Below are 19652 nucleotides of genomic sequence, written 5' to 3' on the forward strand. Positions count from 1 at the left end.
GTCCGGATGACATCGGGAGACAGAGAGAGAGAGAGTGAGAGAGAAAGAGAGGAAGAGAGACAGACGGGTAGAGAAACAGACTAATTAGCCGCTTACCGTCTGCGCCAAATTATTTGCAGTGTCTTGGGCGGCGGCTGCAGCGGCTGCGGCCGAGGATGGTGTCAGCGGTCTTCTCGGTGGCGGAGGTGCGGCCGCTTGCGGAGGTGCTTGCGGCAACAACCCCGCAGGGTAAACCCATGGGGCCACCCCATAATACTGTGGCACCACCGGCGGCGGAGCTCCGGCGATCAACGCACCCACATAAGGCTCCTGGCCGCTGATCACGGTGTAAGGCGCGGTGGGGAAGTTCTGCTGCTGTTGTTGTTGCTGTTGCTGCGCCTGAGACGCGGCCAGGTACTGTTGCTGATGTTGTTGTTGTTGCTGTTGCTGCAGCAGCTGCAACTGCTGAGGCGTCGCACCCTGCGGCTGGCTTCGGAACAATTGCTGAAACATCAAAATAACAACTTTATTGTTATTGCTTGCTAGCCTTTCAAGAACATGGAAGCAAGCTACTTTGCAATTGAAATTACGTTGCTTTTAACATTCTAGTATGCTGGGTGGAAGTTAACTTCGGCAGATATAAATTAATGGTTCGACGTGCCATTAATTTCATGATAACCATTGTTAAGCAAGACAATGGCGTTCAACGTGTTAAGGAAATTTGTTTTAAATGTATAATGTGCAGCATTAATCAACCCGCTTTGACAGCAGAATGTCAAAAAAACTGGAATGCCGGTTAATCGGTTTGGCCTGTGAACGGCTCATTTGTCTTTTTAATTGACGTCGCCGTTTTCAGGAATGCTTAGCCCGGACTTTAGAACATTACTCACGAATAATTCGCTTGTTCAACGCGGACAAATTTAATATACAAATTCGTGATCGTCATCGAGAGGATCTGCACAGTCGGAGGATCGATCGAAAGCCCAGATAAAAATTGTAGAACCTTCTTCGCGCAAGACGTCAGCTTTTCACGGTAGTTCGAGCATGTTAGGTTGCTAATTTTCCTGTTATCGAATGGAAGAACCGAAACGGTGTAGCAGCACGTCCCGGGGTCGAGGAATCGATCTCTGGATTCCAGCGCGACGCCGTTATCAGGCGAATCTACAGGACTGTAGGACTCCGAGCGAACAGCTGGTAGTCACACGATATCGCATGTAAATTTTCGGCTAGAGAAACCTGGAGGGTGTTGAGGGGAGAAAGAGAGAGAGAGAGAGAGAGAGGGCAGGCCATTACGAACCACGTCAGCTCGTCCCCGTCGTCTTAATTTATTCGACAATGCTCTCTCGAGCGTTTACCGAGGAAATCTGGGCAGAACTCCAATCGCTCGGACAGAGATTAAGGCGCCTAAGGACCCGGGGAGCAGTCGAGTCGTTGATCGTTCGAATTCGCGGTAAAGTAATCTCGATGCTTCGAGGCCTGATTACGAGACGTTCTCCTGTTACCGGGGTGCCGGAGAGGCGTGGACGTGGAAAAAAACGTGGATGGAGGATGTGTTGGGTGCCGGGGCTTAAAAGTTTCGAATCAAGGTCGCGGAACTGAGAGGATCGAGAGGATCGCCCGGAAAGTGAGCGAGAGAACGCTCAACGAGTTAAAGAGCGAACCTCCGGTAAAAGCGTAATTTTCGGGAATTTTTTGCTGGACGATGCCTCGATGCAGCAATAAGTCGAACAAAATCAACTAAATATTATACGTTCTGCATTTCTGTTAAATCTCTACCATTAGAAATGTTCGTTTTCATCCAGGGAATTTAAAATAACGAAGAAGTTAGCGCAGTAGTCATAGAGGAGATCGTAGAGCAAAGGATTTCGTTTGAAGCTACCAAAAAGAATAGATTAATAACAACAAAAAAGAAAATTGATTTTTGGAGCCGTTACTCGAGTCTGCAGTTGCGGTGGAAGCCGCCGTTAAAGCCGACGACTAAAGCCGGGCACGGCTCCGGCTCGGGTCGACGACCCCCTGCGGACGTTCACCGACAACCGTTCGCCTCTATGTTACCGGTACTCGTTCTGGACTCTAATTGACCGACAAACGCGGCTACGGTTTGACCGTGGACGGGACAAACATCGGGGACCGAGGAGTCGCGTGTGTTGTCCTTGTCGCCTCCGGTCCCACTTCCGCTCGAACCTCCGGACGTTCAACCTTGGACGCCGCCTGTCCACTTAGAGCCTCGGACTCCTCGAGCGTTAGAAAAACCTCACAGACTCTCCGTACTGAGGCAGGCCGCGCGCTAGACAACCGAGAAACCTGGACGAAATTCCTCCGGTGAAAACGAAGTTAATCCTACACCAGCTGTTGGCCGATCGATTCTCAGCAACCCTGCCTCTACCGTGATATACGCGACACGCTCACGCCTCTTTCTAGCATGATGTTGTGTGCATATCGTGCGACGATATCATCGCATTTCCTCCTTCCTCGGTAAACTTTTGCTTGCACGCTTGTCACTGCAGATGCCGGCGGATCACGGACTGAAGATTTTTTTATTCCGAGAAGATAAATGCTCTTATGGCAAGACTTTCATTGGAGCTTAGCATGATCATGGTTGAGGAAAACCGAGACTCAAACCGGTTGAGCGTACGGCTTTTTTTTTGTAAAGAGGATCTCAACATATTAAAATTGATTATGTGATTAGATCACATTTGGTCATTCAATTCTGGGAAAGATCTGGTTATCGACGTGCATGCACTGTATACAAGCTGTTAACATTGAATTAATTCGTGTGTTTCATCGAGAAAAATTGCAGTCACGAGAAAATGGCTGCTTTTAGGTCACGTTGATCCTAGCATCAGAGTTAACGACTTTGCTATTACCGGAGAATAGACATTCCAGCTTGCAGGGAGTGCTTCAGACGTAGACCAGACTCTTCGACGTCAATAAAAGGTACTATGCGCTTGCTATTTGCTTTTCGATTCATTTGAACAGCGTAGAGATGGTAAACGAGGAGTGCTCTTGCGAAGTTAGGGGTTTCCACCCCCCCCCCCCACATTTCACCCTCGGATAGCTAGACTAAGGATTTTACGGTAAAAATGAATAGATAGCCCAGTTCTTGAAATTGATGTAACCAATTTTGATTCTGAATATAAATGCGGCATATAAATGAATCCGACTAGAGATCCTTTGATACAACAACAGATACAATTGCAGCTACGAGCCGACAATAATTAGATTCAGCTTGCGGTAGAATGTGCATGTACAAGAGTCATGAATACAAGTATTAGCACAGCTATTAAACTAGCTTTTAATTATACGGTTGCATATATATAGACACAAAGAGTAAACTGGACGGCGATTAATTAACAACTAAACGGACTGGACCATTAACTTATAAAATGTATGAAATGATTAAAAGCTGGATGTTCCGTTTACTTTCTTTTAGATATACTGCCTACATTACAGCATTCTCCAGCGAACCCATTCAGAACCGAACAACGTCCCCTAAATTTCATCAGAGCTGAATACCTTGATAGTGCAAGATATATTTTAATAGAAGAATCGGCGATCTCGGTAACAGTGTAACCGTCGCGTTTGCTCAACGATCGTCGCCGGTAAGATTGCAGAACAAATTACGGGCGGCGTTACGAATGAATTACCCCGCGCTTCGTCTTCGGTTTAATTTGCCCGGGAAGAGGGATACACTCGCGCGTCTAATTAGGCAATTACGCGTTACCGATTACGAAAGGGACCGCCCCGTTCTGTCCCCGCTCTGTCTCTTTCTCCGTCTGTCCCCTGTTTCTCTCCCTCGAGCTCGTTCGTCATCCTCTTCTTCTCCCAGGTTCGGGCCGCTCGCGATCGTTACGCGCCGACCATAAAAGATCGTCTTGGACCTTTAAGCGAGATAACGATCTGGCAAATAAATAGGCATTGTTCGAACAGGGAGCTCTCGTTCCTACGCGCGCGAGAGACCGTAGAAAATGCGGAGAGGCGATTCACGGTGTATACACGCTCTAGCCCTCCGAGAGTCAGCGATGCGTTTCGGGTATTAACCTCTTCCGGAAGCGGCTCGAGCTTCAGCCAAGGCCACGGTTACGCGTTCGATGATTATTCCACGCGCAAGCCTTCGGGACGGCTCTCTTTTCCCAGCCCGTGGCCATCGCTCTTTGTATCGTTCAAGGTCTGATGAACTCGGAAAACTACTCGCTTGTACCTCTCTCTCTCTCACTCTCTTTCTCCCTCTCTCTCTCTCTCTCTCTCTCTCTCTCTCTCTCTCTCTCTCCAGTGAACAGTCCCAGGATCGAATGATAGAAAACTCGGAAATTGGACGGTTCGATGCGATCGTACGACTTAACACTGTCTACGCTATAGGTAGAGCAAACGAATAATCTGAAGGACCATTGTTGACCATTCTACGCGCTGTTGTCAGCTAGACGAACCACTCGGAGACTTTCTTTACGAAGCATTTGAGTGACCATTTTTTACCAGTTTCTGCACAGTCATCGGCTCGTGCGGACAACTTGGAGACTTCCTTTAGTGAGGTAGCATCGCAGGCTGAATCTTCCAGTCATTTTATTCCCCATTTTACTTCCTACACTCTTAGAGTATGACAAATGTCTTGTACATTGTGTTCGGATGTCGACAATGACTTGATATAGCAACTCGTTCCAAAATTTCTCTTTCACGACGAAAATTTGAAGACGATTGATTGAAATTGAAGGTATATTTTGTTCCCTATCAGAGTGAGACAAATTGTTCATGTTGATCAAACGTCGAACAAGACTTTACAGGAAATCTTTCTAAAACTGGCCTTTTTTTGGACGAATATTTTAAATGGTTAGGACCGAAAGCCTCTGCATGGAGCGTACGCGAATGGCACGAAACGTTTTAAGAGTAATTCGGATGCATCGCCGCAACAGCTGCGACAGCCCCAGTCCATCAGAGAGAGAGAGAGAGAGACAGAGAGAGGGAGAGGGAGATAGCGCTTTTCTACGTGTTCCCAGCCTTGTGTATCGGTTACGAGGAAATTTAAAAATCAACCAGAAGGAAAGAGAGAGAGATCCAGTTTCAATCAACTACGACCCACTTCGATTGTAACCAACCGGAATCGTTAAGCGCTTGTTTAAACGCTAGCAGGGGCTGGTGTTCGAGGAACAGCCGCCTTCGTTCCGAGACCTCGATCTGCGAGGAAACCGTAGACCCGTCCGACGATTGGTGCTAGGTTACGCTCTATATTCATTACGGCTGCAAAATGTTTAATAACACGGATTATCTTATCGTTGTCGCGACTGTAGAACGGAGTATTCGAGCGTCTGTGGTGAACCCCATACATATGCCTCAAAACCAGTGTTGGGCATTAATCGATTAAAATTTTAATCGTGATTGTTTGATTAACGTGTACGATTAACAAAAGAAAATTAACAATTGAAAAATCGACGATTGGATCAATCGATTGATAAAGTTAATCGTCAATCGTTGATTAAAAAATGAAATCATCGAGAAAAAAACATAAAAAAACGTAAACGGAGTTTGTATTATAGACCGAATGACAATAGTTTGACAGTTTTAATTCCGTATTTCATTTCGAAGTTTCAGCAGTTAATCAATTATCCGATTAACGATTACAATTGAAAGGAATGTAATCGTTAATCGCAATTAACGACTAAAGTAGAAATTTAATCGTCAACCGCAATTTACGATTAGTAAGTGTTTAATCGTTAACCGCAATTAACGATTAAACTAGGAGACTAATTGTTAATTACGATTAACGATTCGAGTAGAAATTTAGTCGTCACTCGTTGATTAAATTTTTGCACAACTCTGCTCAAAACGTTTAAGACTAGTAGTCATCATATCGGCAAGCAATTAATTTAATTATTGTAGCAACAAGAGATCAGCATAATTCTTATCGTTTCATAGAATCAAATACGTTAAGATATAATTTAATTTCCTCGGGAAAATAGGTTGATCGAATTGCTTTTTAATTACGAATGCTCTCGAAGGAGCAAAGTGACGCAATTGTATTGAAATACAAAATGGAACTATTGCAACGGCCTAATCGTTCATATCAAGGTGGATACTATGATCCGGTAAAGTGAAGGAATTGTTCATTGCATTAAAGAGAATAGAATGAGAGGATTGTGAAAGGCGGCAGCGAACACGGTCGAACGACACGATTTTTCATACACCTTCACAAATGAATCTTTGACGTAAACAGGATTACGCTGGGCGGGATCTAAAAGGGTTGCAGTGGTAGTAAACTTTAATCTTGCAGCTTCAGCCTCGTCAACGAAATTACTTCGAGTTTGTGGGATTTTGCAGGGCAGTGGTCAGATTACGTAGGATACGTAATTCATCAGTGACCTGCTCGATCTAAACTAACACTTTTTTAATTGGCGTTAAGAATGGGCTGACGGAAAGTGCACTGACAGCATCGAAATTACATCGTCGCTGTCTGTAAACTTGATACAAACTCGGTTGTAACGAATCGAAGAATATACACGGTATAAAACTTGACGAATATAGTTACTAAGGTAGATGCGTAATGGAAGGATAGGAAGAGCACTGGCAACAAATTTGACGCTCCACTCTAAAATCCCATTCCTAGTGTGTAAAACAATTTTGGAGAAAACTTCAACCTGGACACAGAAAAAGGGGAAGATTCTCGATCAAAATTCAAACAAATTTGTCGCTCTCGAAGGTTTAAACAAAAAGAGTGATAATTGATGGAAATAGAGGATCTTCTCGAAGTTTCATAGTCCAGATCCGACTATAGCGAACGTGCGCAGCTTCGGGCGGTAATAATTCGCAGCCACGTGGCACTTAGCGGCCGGGAGCGTTTCATCTTGGCAAACGGGAGGTCGGAGTCAACAGGTTGATTGATAAATCACCGATTCGCGGATAGATCGCGGGGATCGTGCTCGGTGGTCGGCCACCGGGAACCACCGAAGAGAGAAAGAGATACAAGAGGAGGAGAGGGAGCGCGCGATCATCGACAGGCTACTCGATTCACGGCACAGTTTTCAATGGAGTTACAGCGTGAGCCATTACCGCAGAAGTCATTAGTGCCCTCGAACGGGAAGCGCTGAAACGAACGCCTAAATGGAAATCACGGTGATTGCGTTTGAAAAGGGGAGGGGTGAAAAAAATGGGGTTGAAGCCACGACACAGAGAGAAAGAGAACACACGCCGGGGAGAGCGTTTGATTTTGGTAAGGGTGGGAAACAATGGCCGCGGTACATTGTCGTAGGTGAGTCGAGAGAGAGAGAGAGAGAGAGAGAGAGAGAGGGGGGGGCTGGGGATACGTTCCTGGAAGTGTGACTCACTGTTGAATACGTAAGGTTTCCGCCGGCGGCTTGCAAATCCGCGCTACAATACGGGCCTATTGATTCCTCCTCTCCTCTCTCCACACTCGCTCACTCTCTTTCTCTTTCTCTCCGTCGAGTATCCACGGCGGCGGCGGCTGAAGAGGGAATCTGGCACGAGTCGACCGTGACAATCGTTGCCAGATTTTTCGAAAACCTCCCACACCATCGTCTCCCGCCCATTATCCGGTCTTAATGGCTCGCGGCATTCGATTTTTCCCGCTGGCGAGTTCACTGGACCACCGGATCGGTCAACGACGATCGATTCTGGCCGAGTTTATGACCGAACTTTTGGGTTAAGGGGCTGCTGGAGAACCGCTTTGCGCATTTCGAATGATTCCGTTGTTGGGCACCGAGATTAGACATCAAAGTTGCAAAGTTACAAAGCAATATTACAGAAAAAATACGATCGTCAGAAGTGTTCAACCTGTACTTAATACTAACAGCCCCTAAATTTGCAGGAACCTTCCATCGAAATGAAAGAAACCGATACGCATGAGTGGAAAACCACGAAATACGGAGGAACTGTAATTTCAACGGAAACGGAGCGACACAAATGAAGCAACCGTAGGCACAGACTGCAAAACGAAAAACTTGCAGCGGGTCGCGTCGAGTGGTCTGGTGCGGTTTTGCTGTTAGTCGATTCGTTCGATTATCGGTTTCCGCGACTCGTTCCTCGACGATCGCTTTTGTCCGCCGTAGACACATCCCCGATGCTTTCATGAATTTCGCAGTGACCCAGATCGTCGTTAGTCATCTTCAAGCAGCAAGCCGACAGTAGCCGACCACGCGACGACGCGAGTTCGTTTTCACGGGGGAAAAATGAGTCGGGTAAACAGGTTAAGGCGGTCGCGGGTACGGGTGCGAGCGCGAGGGCGGGTTGTTCTCGAGGCTGGTAACTCGAGCACCCAGTTCCCACCAGAGGAGTGTTACATGGGGGGATAGTCCAGCCGTGGAATTGGCGGAAAGCCCGGCGGCGACAACGACGGGTGGCGCGAGCGGTTCGGTTACGAACACGAAGCGGAACACACCGCGAGCATGGGTCCGCAGCGTAATCAGTGACATAAGAACCATTACGTAAGAGATATTCGTTACCAAATCCCTCGGCAACGCGGTCGTGAAAACGGGTGTTACCGCGCGGAACACCGAAAGAGAGGGGCATAGCGGGAGAGGGAGGGAGAGAGAGAGAAAGAGAAAGGTTCAACGAACTCTCGAGCGTGCTCGTTTGACTTTCAAAACGGCGCGCACCGAATGGTAACTTTAACATTTACCACACACATACGATGTGTGCCCTCCGTGCTCTCTGCCGTTGCCTTTCTTGCGGCCGCCGAGAGGATCGATCGTTTCGCAAACTAGCCCGCAATGCTAGGCCGCTGAAATTTTGGTGACGCGGCCCTTTGACATTCATTACGCCCCTCCGCAAATTGCCCTTCTAATTGCAAGCTTTTTTGCAGCTCTGGACAAATTAACTCTTGTCGGTACGCTCCGATTCTGAACTCGACTCCAACGGGTAGCGATATTTTGTTACGTACTATGTTTTTTTTAACCCTTTAGGGACGACCCTTTGGGGATTAAAAGATGTTAATCATAATCTGGTTATAGTCACCATGCAATTTTTAATTGGTTCCAGTAGCTTGCAATTGATACAGTCAATTTTTGCGTAAGGATCCGCAGTCTAGTTCTGAATGGCCAGCCCCTGGTCCTTTAACAATTTTTTATGTCTCCTCTAAAAATGACACTGATCAAGATTGAAAGTCCCGTTCGTTGGACCCTTACCAATTTTTAAAGTTCTACTAAAAATATCGCAGTTCTGAGTGGCTGAGTTCTTTGGGCCATTAACAATTTTTGATGCCCTACTAAAAATATCGCAGAACAGTTCTGAATGATTGAGTTGTCTTTGTCCCATGCTGCGTCAATTTCTAGTTGCAGAGTAAAGATTTAAGATTAAAGATATTATAGCTGTAAAAATTTTATTCAGATTTAAATTTGATGCATAAAACAGCAAAATTTCATACGATATTTAATGATAGCTCATAAAATTAAACAAAGCTATAACCTTGCACATAAAAATGCACGACCATCATGGCATAGAAAGAGTTTCAGGATCTTTATGCAAATTCCAATTCCAATTTTAACAAGAAGCTTTCTTACGAAAAAAATACAGTAAAAATGCCTGCAAGTATCCATAGGATGCATGCATACATTTAATAAAACAGTCTTTAAAAACAAAAAGGGACTTAAATTCCATTGCACCGTTTGGTATCAACGCCTTGAATGAACTGAAAATACTATGAAAAGATATCGTTTCGTTTCGACTTACTCCGGCCGTTCAGTGCCAAGTTCATACCATTAATAATTCTTAGAAGAACCGTTTAATCCCATTTCCAACGAATGTTAAGGCAGCGTGATTGCACGGCCGATATTATCACCGTAGCTTTCGAAAGTCGAGGACAGAGGAGAGCGGGTTCGTCATAGAGCCTGGCCGAGCACAAAACGCACAACTTTCGATTTTACGATTCTAGCAGCGCGCATTGTCGCCGGTCGGAACAACAACAAGCAAAATGTAAAGTGTCCGGGGGCAGAGACAGTGGCGATTGTCTTTCGGGAAACTGCTTGTTGTCTTTTACGCTTCCTTTTTTTTCGCCGTTTCCCGGTTGATAGCCGAGCAGTACAACCGGTTACAATCGGCATTGTCACGCCTTTGGACGTGCGGCAGGACACGGCTGCAAAATGCTGCACAACGATGCGCTACCGTTTACTACTGCTGCTCGCCGTTTGCTGCTGTTCTCGAGGAGGAAGAGAAATCGCTCGAACGCGCTTGCGACGCGATTACTTTTCCCCGATTGAACCGCAGAGAAAAAGCTTTAATATCATCCTTTTTATTATTATAATTATAATGTTCAGTAGTTCCCCGTCATATTTTCGACGAAAATTCAAGCAGATCTACGAAATGATGCTGTAGACCAGAAGAATCTCTCAAGAGATTAGCTAAGCCCCCTCTCTCTCTTAAACCAATTATAGCTCCCGCAATTTTAGGTATTTTGGCTTGATAAAATTCTACTGTCAAGTCCAAATAATATAACATAATGTATGAAAAAGCTTTATGCAAGACGGTTGTCCGATTTCTTTAAAAAAATTCCCAAACAACCTAGCAAAATCGCGTTCTAGACCAGAAGCGCCTCTTAAGGGATTAGTTATGCCCCTCTTCAAGGAATTATAGTTCCCACAATTGTAAGTATTTCGGCTCGAAGAAATTCTATTGCCGAGTCGAAACGATAGAATATATGTCTGCAAAACCTTGATAGAGAACGATCGTCTGATTTCTCTAGAAAAATTTCGAAAACAAGTCCTGCGAAATGACGTTCTAGAAGACCCCCTTAATAGCGCAGCGCGTTTGTTCGCGGTGCTTGGAGAGTAGCAACGCGGAAGATCGATGTAATGCAGACATCAAACGGTCTCGAATCGGAGCATGCATCCGCCGCCACCGCTTTATCGTTTCGCATTGTCACAACGATCGCGAGGGACCTTGATAACGCCGCGGATATATCGTGTTTGTGGGCGCGATGCGGCGTGGTTTGTCGCGTCGCTGTTACGATAACGCGTTTTTAGTTTCTCTGACACATTCCCTGTTCCTCCCTTTCCCACACGGTCTCGCTCTATCTTTCTCTGTTTCCGTGCCTCGCAAACATTCAATTCCCCGCGTTACGGTTTGCTGATCGACCGCGACACGTTCGACACCGTTCCTTTCGGAGCTGTTCTCTGCTCTCTGCGCTCGCGCGTTTCGAGGGCATCGGGTTGATCAGCGATCGCGAGTACTGTACCACTGATCGTTACCATCGTTGAAAGCGGTGCTCGCGATTCCGCCCGGGAATTTCTTTTTTCTCTGCCCCCACCCCCGTCGCGCGATAATGACCGCTTTATCGCGGGAAACATGTCGAATCCGTGTTTCATCCTGACGCGGATTGTTCGGCGGCTATCGCCGCATCTGCGGTTGTTTATCCGTTGGTCGCTAAGTGCCAGCCACTGTGAAATGTTTCCCAGTCACGAACGTTGTTTATTGTTAATTCCGGCGATTGTGCGCGGAGAAAACGTCGACGAGCAGACGGAAGCGACGACGGCGTGTGTTGGCGTTTCTGTCGGCCATCAGTGGAAGAAACGCCAAAGATTTTCAAGTACAATTAAACTCTGGTGAAATCACTGGCACAGTCCGTTTAATTCCAGTGTTCGAAAGTACGTCGAGAGAGTTTTCGTACCGACCTACAGTCTGGCGATTATAGTTGTAATTCTTGTCTGCGAGTTGAGAGCACTCCGAGGATTTGCGAATTGACTGTTCCAAACACTGATTCAGAAGAATATAGCTGGGGGAAGTAATAGTAATGTTATTCTGAATTCTAGGGGAACTATTCTTTATGTAGAAAGTCCGTGAATGCTACTTCCTTTTGCTTATTGTGTAAAACAACAAAGATATTGGAAGAATTCTAACATATCGCTACCTCTCCTTTTTGACTTGTTATAATTATTGAGGGGAAACAAATTTTTATCATTTCCGACGATCTACTTGGTCAATTTTTCCATAAAAATGCGCGGTCTGATTACCGCCATTGCAATCATCCGAATTCATCCGCCACTCATTGTTATATGTGCAGAATTACAAAGGAAAGTTTCAGTACAGAGTAATTTTCATAGTTAATTGTATATTTATACTAGACAACCAAGCGCACTCTAAACCTCTGGATTCCGACCCCACTCTCTCTCTCTTTTGGTGTAGACCGTTTTCAATAAAACGTAACAGCGGATTAAATATATTCCGAGTTTATGCAAATTTCATTTAACTAAAAGTATCGTACAAATGAAATTCAGGGAAAATCTGCACGTATTTGTCTCGCGGGTATATATTTCACGAACAAGCGAAATATTTATGGGGAACGGAGAGCGTTGTTCAAAACAATTATGGAGTACACGATTTTCATCGATGCCGGGCAATTTCTCTTTGGGAAACGGTAAATACCGTGCCCTGAAATCAATATAGACAAGCGCGATGAAAACGATCGTTACACGCTCAGCATTCATTGTCGAATTCGTTTCGTTTACGCTTCGTTAACCGACAATAACACGCCCCGTTCCGTTATTCATATTTCGCAAGGTGTACATCACAGAAAATTCTATAGAATTCAAGAAAATATTCTTTCAACCTTCCTACACTTTACAGAGCAACGTGAAAATTCATTTGTAAATCAGGACGAATCTGGAGCGCCGTAATCGGGCGAGGTATAATTAATGAGGTTAATTATTAACGAAAGACGTGCTGAACAGCTCGGGAAAAAGGTTCGTGGATTAATATATTCAAGTAAGAGCATGACGAAGTCAGTTGTCACTAATAACTTATCAGATATCAAGGGGGAAATATTAATCACGGGTCAGAGGTGACCCGGCCTGCTTCCGATCTACCATCGAGCTTCTATCGGCGCCGATATCGTGCAGAGAGATTACCATAAAATACATCGCGCTATCATGAGTACAATCTGGCCGGTTCTCATACTAGTTCGCAACAAAGCGGCTCGACGATCGATCCTCGATCCTTCCGTGATAGAGCATCGTCTACCCGGTCCCACGAGACAGGAAACAGGGTTAGGGTATCGTCGTGCGGCGGGGGCAGAGAGACGTTCAGGGATCCTCGCGTTCGCTCGACCGCAATGATATACTTTCGAACGAGAACGGGATCGATGGGCACGAAAACGTGTGTGCTTGGCAGAAGCGGTCAGGGGACACACGGGCTACGCACACGGTGCCGTAGTTGGCCTTGGAATGTCACGCGTGTCTCGGCAATTACGTATCAACGCATCGCTGACAGGACACGACGATTGTCGTCTCGCATTTTTCGAACGTTATTGACCATGGACGACCAATTTCTCCAACACGTTACGAGCGCGATGGATCTGCGAAGTTCTCGCGACTTCGCTTGGGAAAGGACATGATCTTTCTTTCTCGAAAATGGTAAATACTAGAGATCCCTATTTCACGTACACGCATTTCAATATGTGACAGTTTAAGTACACGGGTACACGTGTACTACACTCACCGAAATTTCTATAAAGTCACTGTGTTTTGTGCGAAATCAAGACGGGCCTGTTTATGTACTTCTTTAAGGCCTGGTTTACGGTGCATATTTGTCCAGAAGAATTGACAAGTAGTTGCACACGTCTTGTCGTTACTGGGAGCTCCAATACAGCTCGAAATTGTGCCGCATTTTGCCTTTCCTTAGCCACAGACCTCATTAATAATGAATGCTGTCTCTTTCACCATTTTTTATTACCACCTTTAAAATGATTTGTCCCGTGATCTTCACGTAAATTGATGAAATTATTAATCACAGTGTATGACCGATTAATTTTCTTAGCGATTGCGCGATTAGAGCGGCCTTTGTAAGCATCGATTGATGCTTTTTCTTCACTTGTTACTACTTTTTCTCTCGGCATTCGAATACACGCGAATCGAATTATAACAAACAGGATTTCTACGAGTTCTGAAACTAATACTTTTAGAATATTTGCAATTCTCCGTGGTTCTCTGCTCAGAATACAGAGAAACGCCAAGTGACTTTATAGAAACTTCGCACTTGTGTTCTGCACCACACAGAAAAAGTCAAAACGAACGCGCAGTCCCTCTGAGATACGATAAGTCAACAAAACTGGTGGTATTTTTAACATACCTATGAAAATGAAGATGACTTTATAGAAATTTCGACCACTGTACTCCATGTTATTTAAATACACGTGTACTATTTCACTTTAGAAATGATGTTTAGATTTATTCAAACTTTCTAACTATATTTTGAATTATACAAATTAGAATGAGGATGCATTAATGCACGTGTATTTAAATGCACGTGTACCCGTGTACATAAAATGGCACGCTCTAAAGTGCGCGTATGTAAATACACGTTCAAAACAACGATCTCCAGTAGATACAAGGAAAAATGGCAGAAGGAAAAGTTAGACTGACTGTAGTGATTCGCATTACCCTTAAAAATATACGGATACGATACATATCATTGCACCATTGACTTATTAACACTTATTAAATAAATTGTCGCTAGATGCGACCGCAATGCGTTAGGCTAGGTCCACACGCTGCGATCGTAACCGGTCTCGGCTCCGCGAGTCCCGTACGGGAAATTATGGCGAAGAACCTGGGAGTTCTCGCGGGGGAATATAAAAGCTGTCCCCCTAATTCCCTCGGTTTTCGTAGGAGAGAGTAACGACGCAGGCGCGTGTGCGACAAACTTTTCGACACTGGCGCGAAACGAGCGAGCTAGCTAGCGGCGTTGAAATGTTCGTGCATCTGCGAGTGGTAATGAACGGTGGAACTAGCCGGTAAAACTTTCCACGAGGCTGAATTGAACTGAATCTAGATTTCGACCCGGCACATTACCATATCTCCTAGAAGAGAGAAGAGAGGAGAGAGAGAGAGAGAGAGAGAGAGAGAGACCGAGTGTATTATTGATTCTAACCGACCGACTCCCGTGCATAGAGAGCCCGTGGATCGCGTCGTAAACCGCGTCGACGTCAAAGACGAAATTTCGTAGCCGGGAACGTGTTAACGTTTCGCTACCGAGGAGCCATTAACTGGCGTTCGTTGCCGTCGATTTGAATATCGACCTTGGTCGGACGGTTTTCGGGCATCGCTCTACTCCCAAGGTTCGTCGAAAAACACCGCGAAAAAAAAACGAACCAAGGATTTCGATAGCTCGACGAGTCTCGTCGGCGCTTGCCTCTCGGTTTTGTTTCCTGGTTTTTCGCATTTCTCCTTTTTTTGCGAGATCTCGATGAAACAAAGGGCGACGTTTATGAATGGCGCGGTTCTTTGACTTGCCGTAAAAGTTTAAATTTAATTTAAATACAATCAAGTAGTACATAGTACACAGTGTAGTATTCAGAGTTTCCATGAGTTTCTTCTGCTAAATTGTTCCGATATTTCATAAAGTAGGTACGTTGCATTTGACGAGGCATCTTGAGCAACGAATCAATTGAGGTATGCAAAAAATTCAGTTATCGAAATACTTTGAAGTACTGGCCGCCTGTTGCCCCCTTCTCCGCGAACGTAAGAATACAGAAATTGTATAAATGAAACGGCTTCGTTCATTCTGAACGTAAAAAGAGAACCGGGGCGGGGAGGATTTCGATGGCTTCGACGGGACCATCGGCGCTTGTCTCGGATCGGTTTTGTTTCCTGGTATTCCTCCCTCTTGTTTTTTTCCTTTTCCGCGAAATATCGATAAAACAAAGGCCGACGTTTATGAACCCCTCGCGTCTCTTCTTCGATTTGTCGGAAAATCTCGATAAACAGCGGCGGCGGCGGCGGCTGACGTTTATGAATCGACGATTCTTCCGACGATAAGCTGCTGAAGCGAACGGACGCGGACGGGCGAAGAACGTGAGAAAGGGAGAGAGAGAGAGAAGAAGGGAGTAAAGGGGAGCAGAAGGAGAGTATCGATAAATCAAAAAGGAACGAAGAAGCACGGATATATATTCGTGGAACCCGGACTGTTCGCGTGAAATAAAAGTACAACGACAAATAGCGGAGAAGCCCGTTACTTAACCGCTTCGGAGCACCGTTAGCTCACCTGACTGCGTGTACGGAATATACAGGGTGTTCCGCGAGATCCTCGTGCACCGCATTCCTCAACGGCGAGCACCGAAAATACACCCGACAGCTCGTTAAACCGCTACCCGATTCCAAATCTTCATCGACTGTGACGCGCAGACCGACGACAACGCACCGAGCACCCCTTTATGCGAATTACCATTCTCGTACTTTGCTCTACACCGCCGAAAAATTCTATGTACCCCGCACAACGTTATCTCTTATTTTTGTACGGTCTTTTGTGACGATCGAGGACCATTCATTTCGATTTCTACGAGATTCCTCGGACAATTAAAGAAAATAGATTCTTTTTTAAACGTATTACGATGTTCTTCGGCTATTTTTTAACGATCGAAGCGAGAGGCAAGGTTAGATACCTAGAAGAGTCCTCGTGGAAAACATTAAATATAGACATGTTTTGAGTCGAACCACTTTTTCAAGACTTTCTATTCGGACTCAGCTATTCGTTTGACATAAAATTCTATTGATTTCGATTTTCACAGACTACTCAGTAATAATCAGAATGGGAAAACGCAATCTACCTATCGCCGATCTCGGAATGTTTTCATTATTACTGTTCCGGCTACGCAAAGTTCAGAACGAGCACGAGTTCAGGGGAAACTCGGTCTTCAAAATTAATATCCGAATGAACTTGCTAAGACCGTGAGACTTCCGAATTCATTTATTCGCAGTTAATTAAGTCCGATGACTCGGCGAAACGAAATCCCGAGTCGACGACTACCGTGCATCCAACAGGTGAAGGGAACGCCATAAACATCGAGGAAGAGGATTCCACGTTATTACGAGGCAACCAGCGAGTTTGTAGCGAGATCTCGGGGACACGAACTTCAAAGAACGAACGAAGACAACGGGGAATACAATTTATTCGTGGAAGTCACGGAAGATAATCTCTCGAAGTTCGTCTGTTACGGGATTCGAGAACCGGTTTGATAATCGGAGACAATCGAGCGACGACAATTAACTCTCTCTCTCTCTCTCTCTCTCTCTCTCTCTCTCTCTCTCTCTCTCTCTCTCTCTCTCTCTCTCTCTCTCTCTCTCTCTCTCTCTCTCTGTCTGCAATATCTCCACGACTAATATGTTTAGTTTCGCACTGTCCATTTTTATGTAAATTTTCGTTAAGACTTAGGTTAAGATTTTATGTCAAGATTTTTGTCATATCTTCTTTTTGTTATATCAGTTATACTGTCAAAACTGTACACATTTGTATAAAAGGACCTCGGTCCGTATATAATAATAATAATAATAATATTTTTACCGTTCTAGGTTTTAAAAAATCTAAAAAAATTCTGAAATGTTTTTATGAAAAATAAATATAACGGGAGAGAGAGGTGCTGGTGAATGCGAATTACTTTTCCCAGAGGCAGCCTCTGCACAGGGTGTCGAAAGTGATTCGTACGAGAGACATTGTCGGAGATGTATCAGGGAAGAAATCGCGACGGACAATGCGTTTGCGCGTTTCTATGAGTAGAGGACCGCGAGAAGATGGCGAGCGTTGTCCTGGAAAGGGGTCAACGGTCGGGCTGTCCGGATGCAACGCGATTCCCAAACGATCCACAGCCTTGCTGGAATTGCTCCTGCTTTCCGAGAGCTGCTCCTGTACTCTGCTTTTTCGAAAGAGGAGACCCGAGGTGCTGTGCAATAATGCCTTCGGGTGAAATTCTGAGACCATGGTGCTTCGGGAATCGTTTCGACGACTCCTGACCCTGTTCTTTCCCACTTGTTATTATTGGACGGATCCTTACGCAAATCTCTATTTTCGCGGGCTGTTCATTTCCTTAGCGAGAGGTCTCTCCGAGGTAAGACCGAATAAAAATACTAGAAATTTTTGATGATATCCAAGAGGTCTTCATTATCAACACTAGAACTACGACACACGACAAAATTACGGGTTCCAAAATTTTCGCAAGTTCTTTCTTTGAACACATTATAGAAATTGCTTAAATTCGGAATAAATGCACTCTTCTGTCATAAAATGGAAATATTCTAGGTCCAAGTAGCGTCCGAGGTTAAAATCATTCGCGAAGGGTCGAAGCTTTTCTGGACAGTGTCCAATTTATTTTTCGATGATATTAACACGAGAATCGTTTCAACGACGTTCTATTTATTTGCGACGTTTACTCTCCCGCGTACAATGCCATTTGTTTCGGAAAATAGTCCACGTTCCGCGGGCGAAACGTAACAGGACTGTGATAAAGAAGAGTAACTGGTTTCTTTATGAATTGAAATAACAGGCTGAATGAAATTAATTCGAGTTTCTTTAGAGACGGCCGCGAGAGATCGCGGTCGTTAAAAGTGTGTGACGGTGGTGGCAGCAGCGTTGAGCACACCGATGCGATGGTTGAATACATGGCAGCGGCGTGACAGCGCGCAAACGTGCCGGTAATTATAATAATTACGGAGCAGGTAAAAGGCCGAGCCACGGGATTGCAGTTTCGTGGCTAATCCCGTTACACCTAATCCAGATATACGCTATCATTAATGATAAGGAGGGATTAACGGTGTACCGCGGGTGTTCCCTTTGGAAAAACAGGCTGCGGGAAAAGTCTCCTAACTGGACTCAGCTCTTATACCTCTCTTTCTCTCTGTGTCTCACTTCGCAGAGATTCGACCGAGTCACGAACTTGGCCAGTATTCCACAGTCCGGTTCCCATTGACCGTAACGCGACTGCGTTAAACACGACGTGAAATCGCGTGCAGACGTATTACGATTAGCCGGCGGTATGACTAATTAATCGGAGAAAACGTCCTAGCGTGCTTGGCCGCGTGTCCACGCCGCTCCGTTCGAGCAGAGGCGTATTGATATTTCCAGAAGAGGAGAGAAAAAACGACCATTACCGCAGCGGGATTTTATGGCGCGTTTCGGAAGTTGCGTTTTACGACTTTGTATATGCAATCAGCCGGACTGCATAATATAACCTTAACATTTGAGGAATGAGAACGCTGCGGCGCTCGAAAGTAGTTCGCGCGTATGTTGAACGGGTCATTTGTTTCGCCCTTGCCCTTACGCGGACGGCCGACTTCCTTGGGAGCGCTGCCAGTCCTTCGAGGACGACCTGAAGGGTTCCCGGCAACCTCCAAAGTCTGAAAAATCCTTTGTGAAATTCTGAGAGGCTTCATATATCTTTCAATGATTGGATTCTCGAAGGCTTCATAGATCCATCTAAGATCGATACGAAACTCTTGGTTCAAGAATTCTTCAAGGATCATTGGATAATCAAAATTTCTCGGAGAGCCAAGGGAAGATTCTCAGTCTCTCCCTGAACGACCTTTAAGCATCCCAGGAAGATGCACGAAGGTGTTGCCGATTTTCCAAGGATCGCGGGACGATTCTTTTAATCGAACGACTTTGGGAGAGTATTGGAAGATTCCGCGGAGAGTTATTCCTCCGGCAAACCCGGGGAGCGTCGGCCAACAGAATCCGCATTGCGCCCGGGACAATCAAGCGGAACTGTGAAATCCCACGGAACAGGGTAGTCTAAAAATGTGTCAGCGGCAATTTCGTCTGTCAGAGAACGAGCCCAGGTTCGCGCGTCGCGACGTGTCGGGCGCGCGCGTGTCTCGGAGACATCCAAGAAAAGTGTCGTGCAAGGTGTCGTACCGGCGATGGTAGTACTCCCCTCGTTCGCTCCAGATAACACGCGCTCGCGGAAACTTTCT

At 45.4% G+C, this 19652-nt stretch overlaps 1 protein-coding gene across 4 annotated transcripts in view; it reads right to left on the reverse strand.

Moving 5' to 3' along the window:
• Pum (pumilio) overlaps nt 1-19652 on the reverse strand; it is a 140309-nt gene that overhangs the window by 10688 nt on the left and 109969 nt on the right. For all 4 annotated transcript variants that reach the window (XM_076425368.1, XM_076425369.1, XM_076425367.1 and 1 more), the window contains one exon: nt 97-483. In XM_076425368.1, the coding sequence (XP_076281483.1) occupies nt 97-483 (387 nt within the window). The remainder of the gene's footprint in view (nt 1-96; nt 484-19652) is intronic.

The sequence above is a fragment of the Lasioglossum baleicum genome, chromosome 6 (assembly GCF_051020765.1).
Source record: "Lasioglossum baleicum chromosome 6, iyLasBale1, whole genome shotgun sequence".
NCBI lineage: Eukaryota > Metazoa > Arthropoda > Insecta > Hymenoptera > Halictidae > Lasioglossum > Lasioglossum baleicum.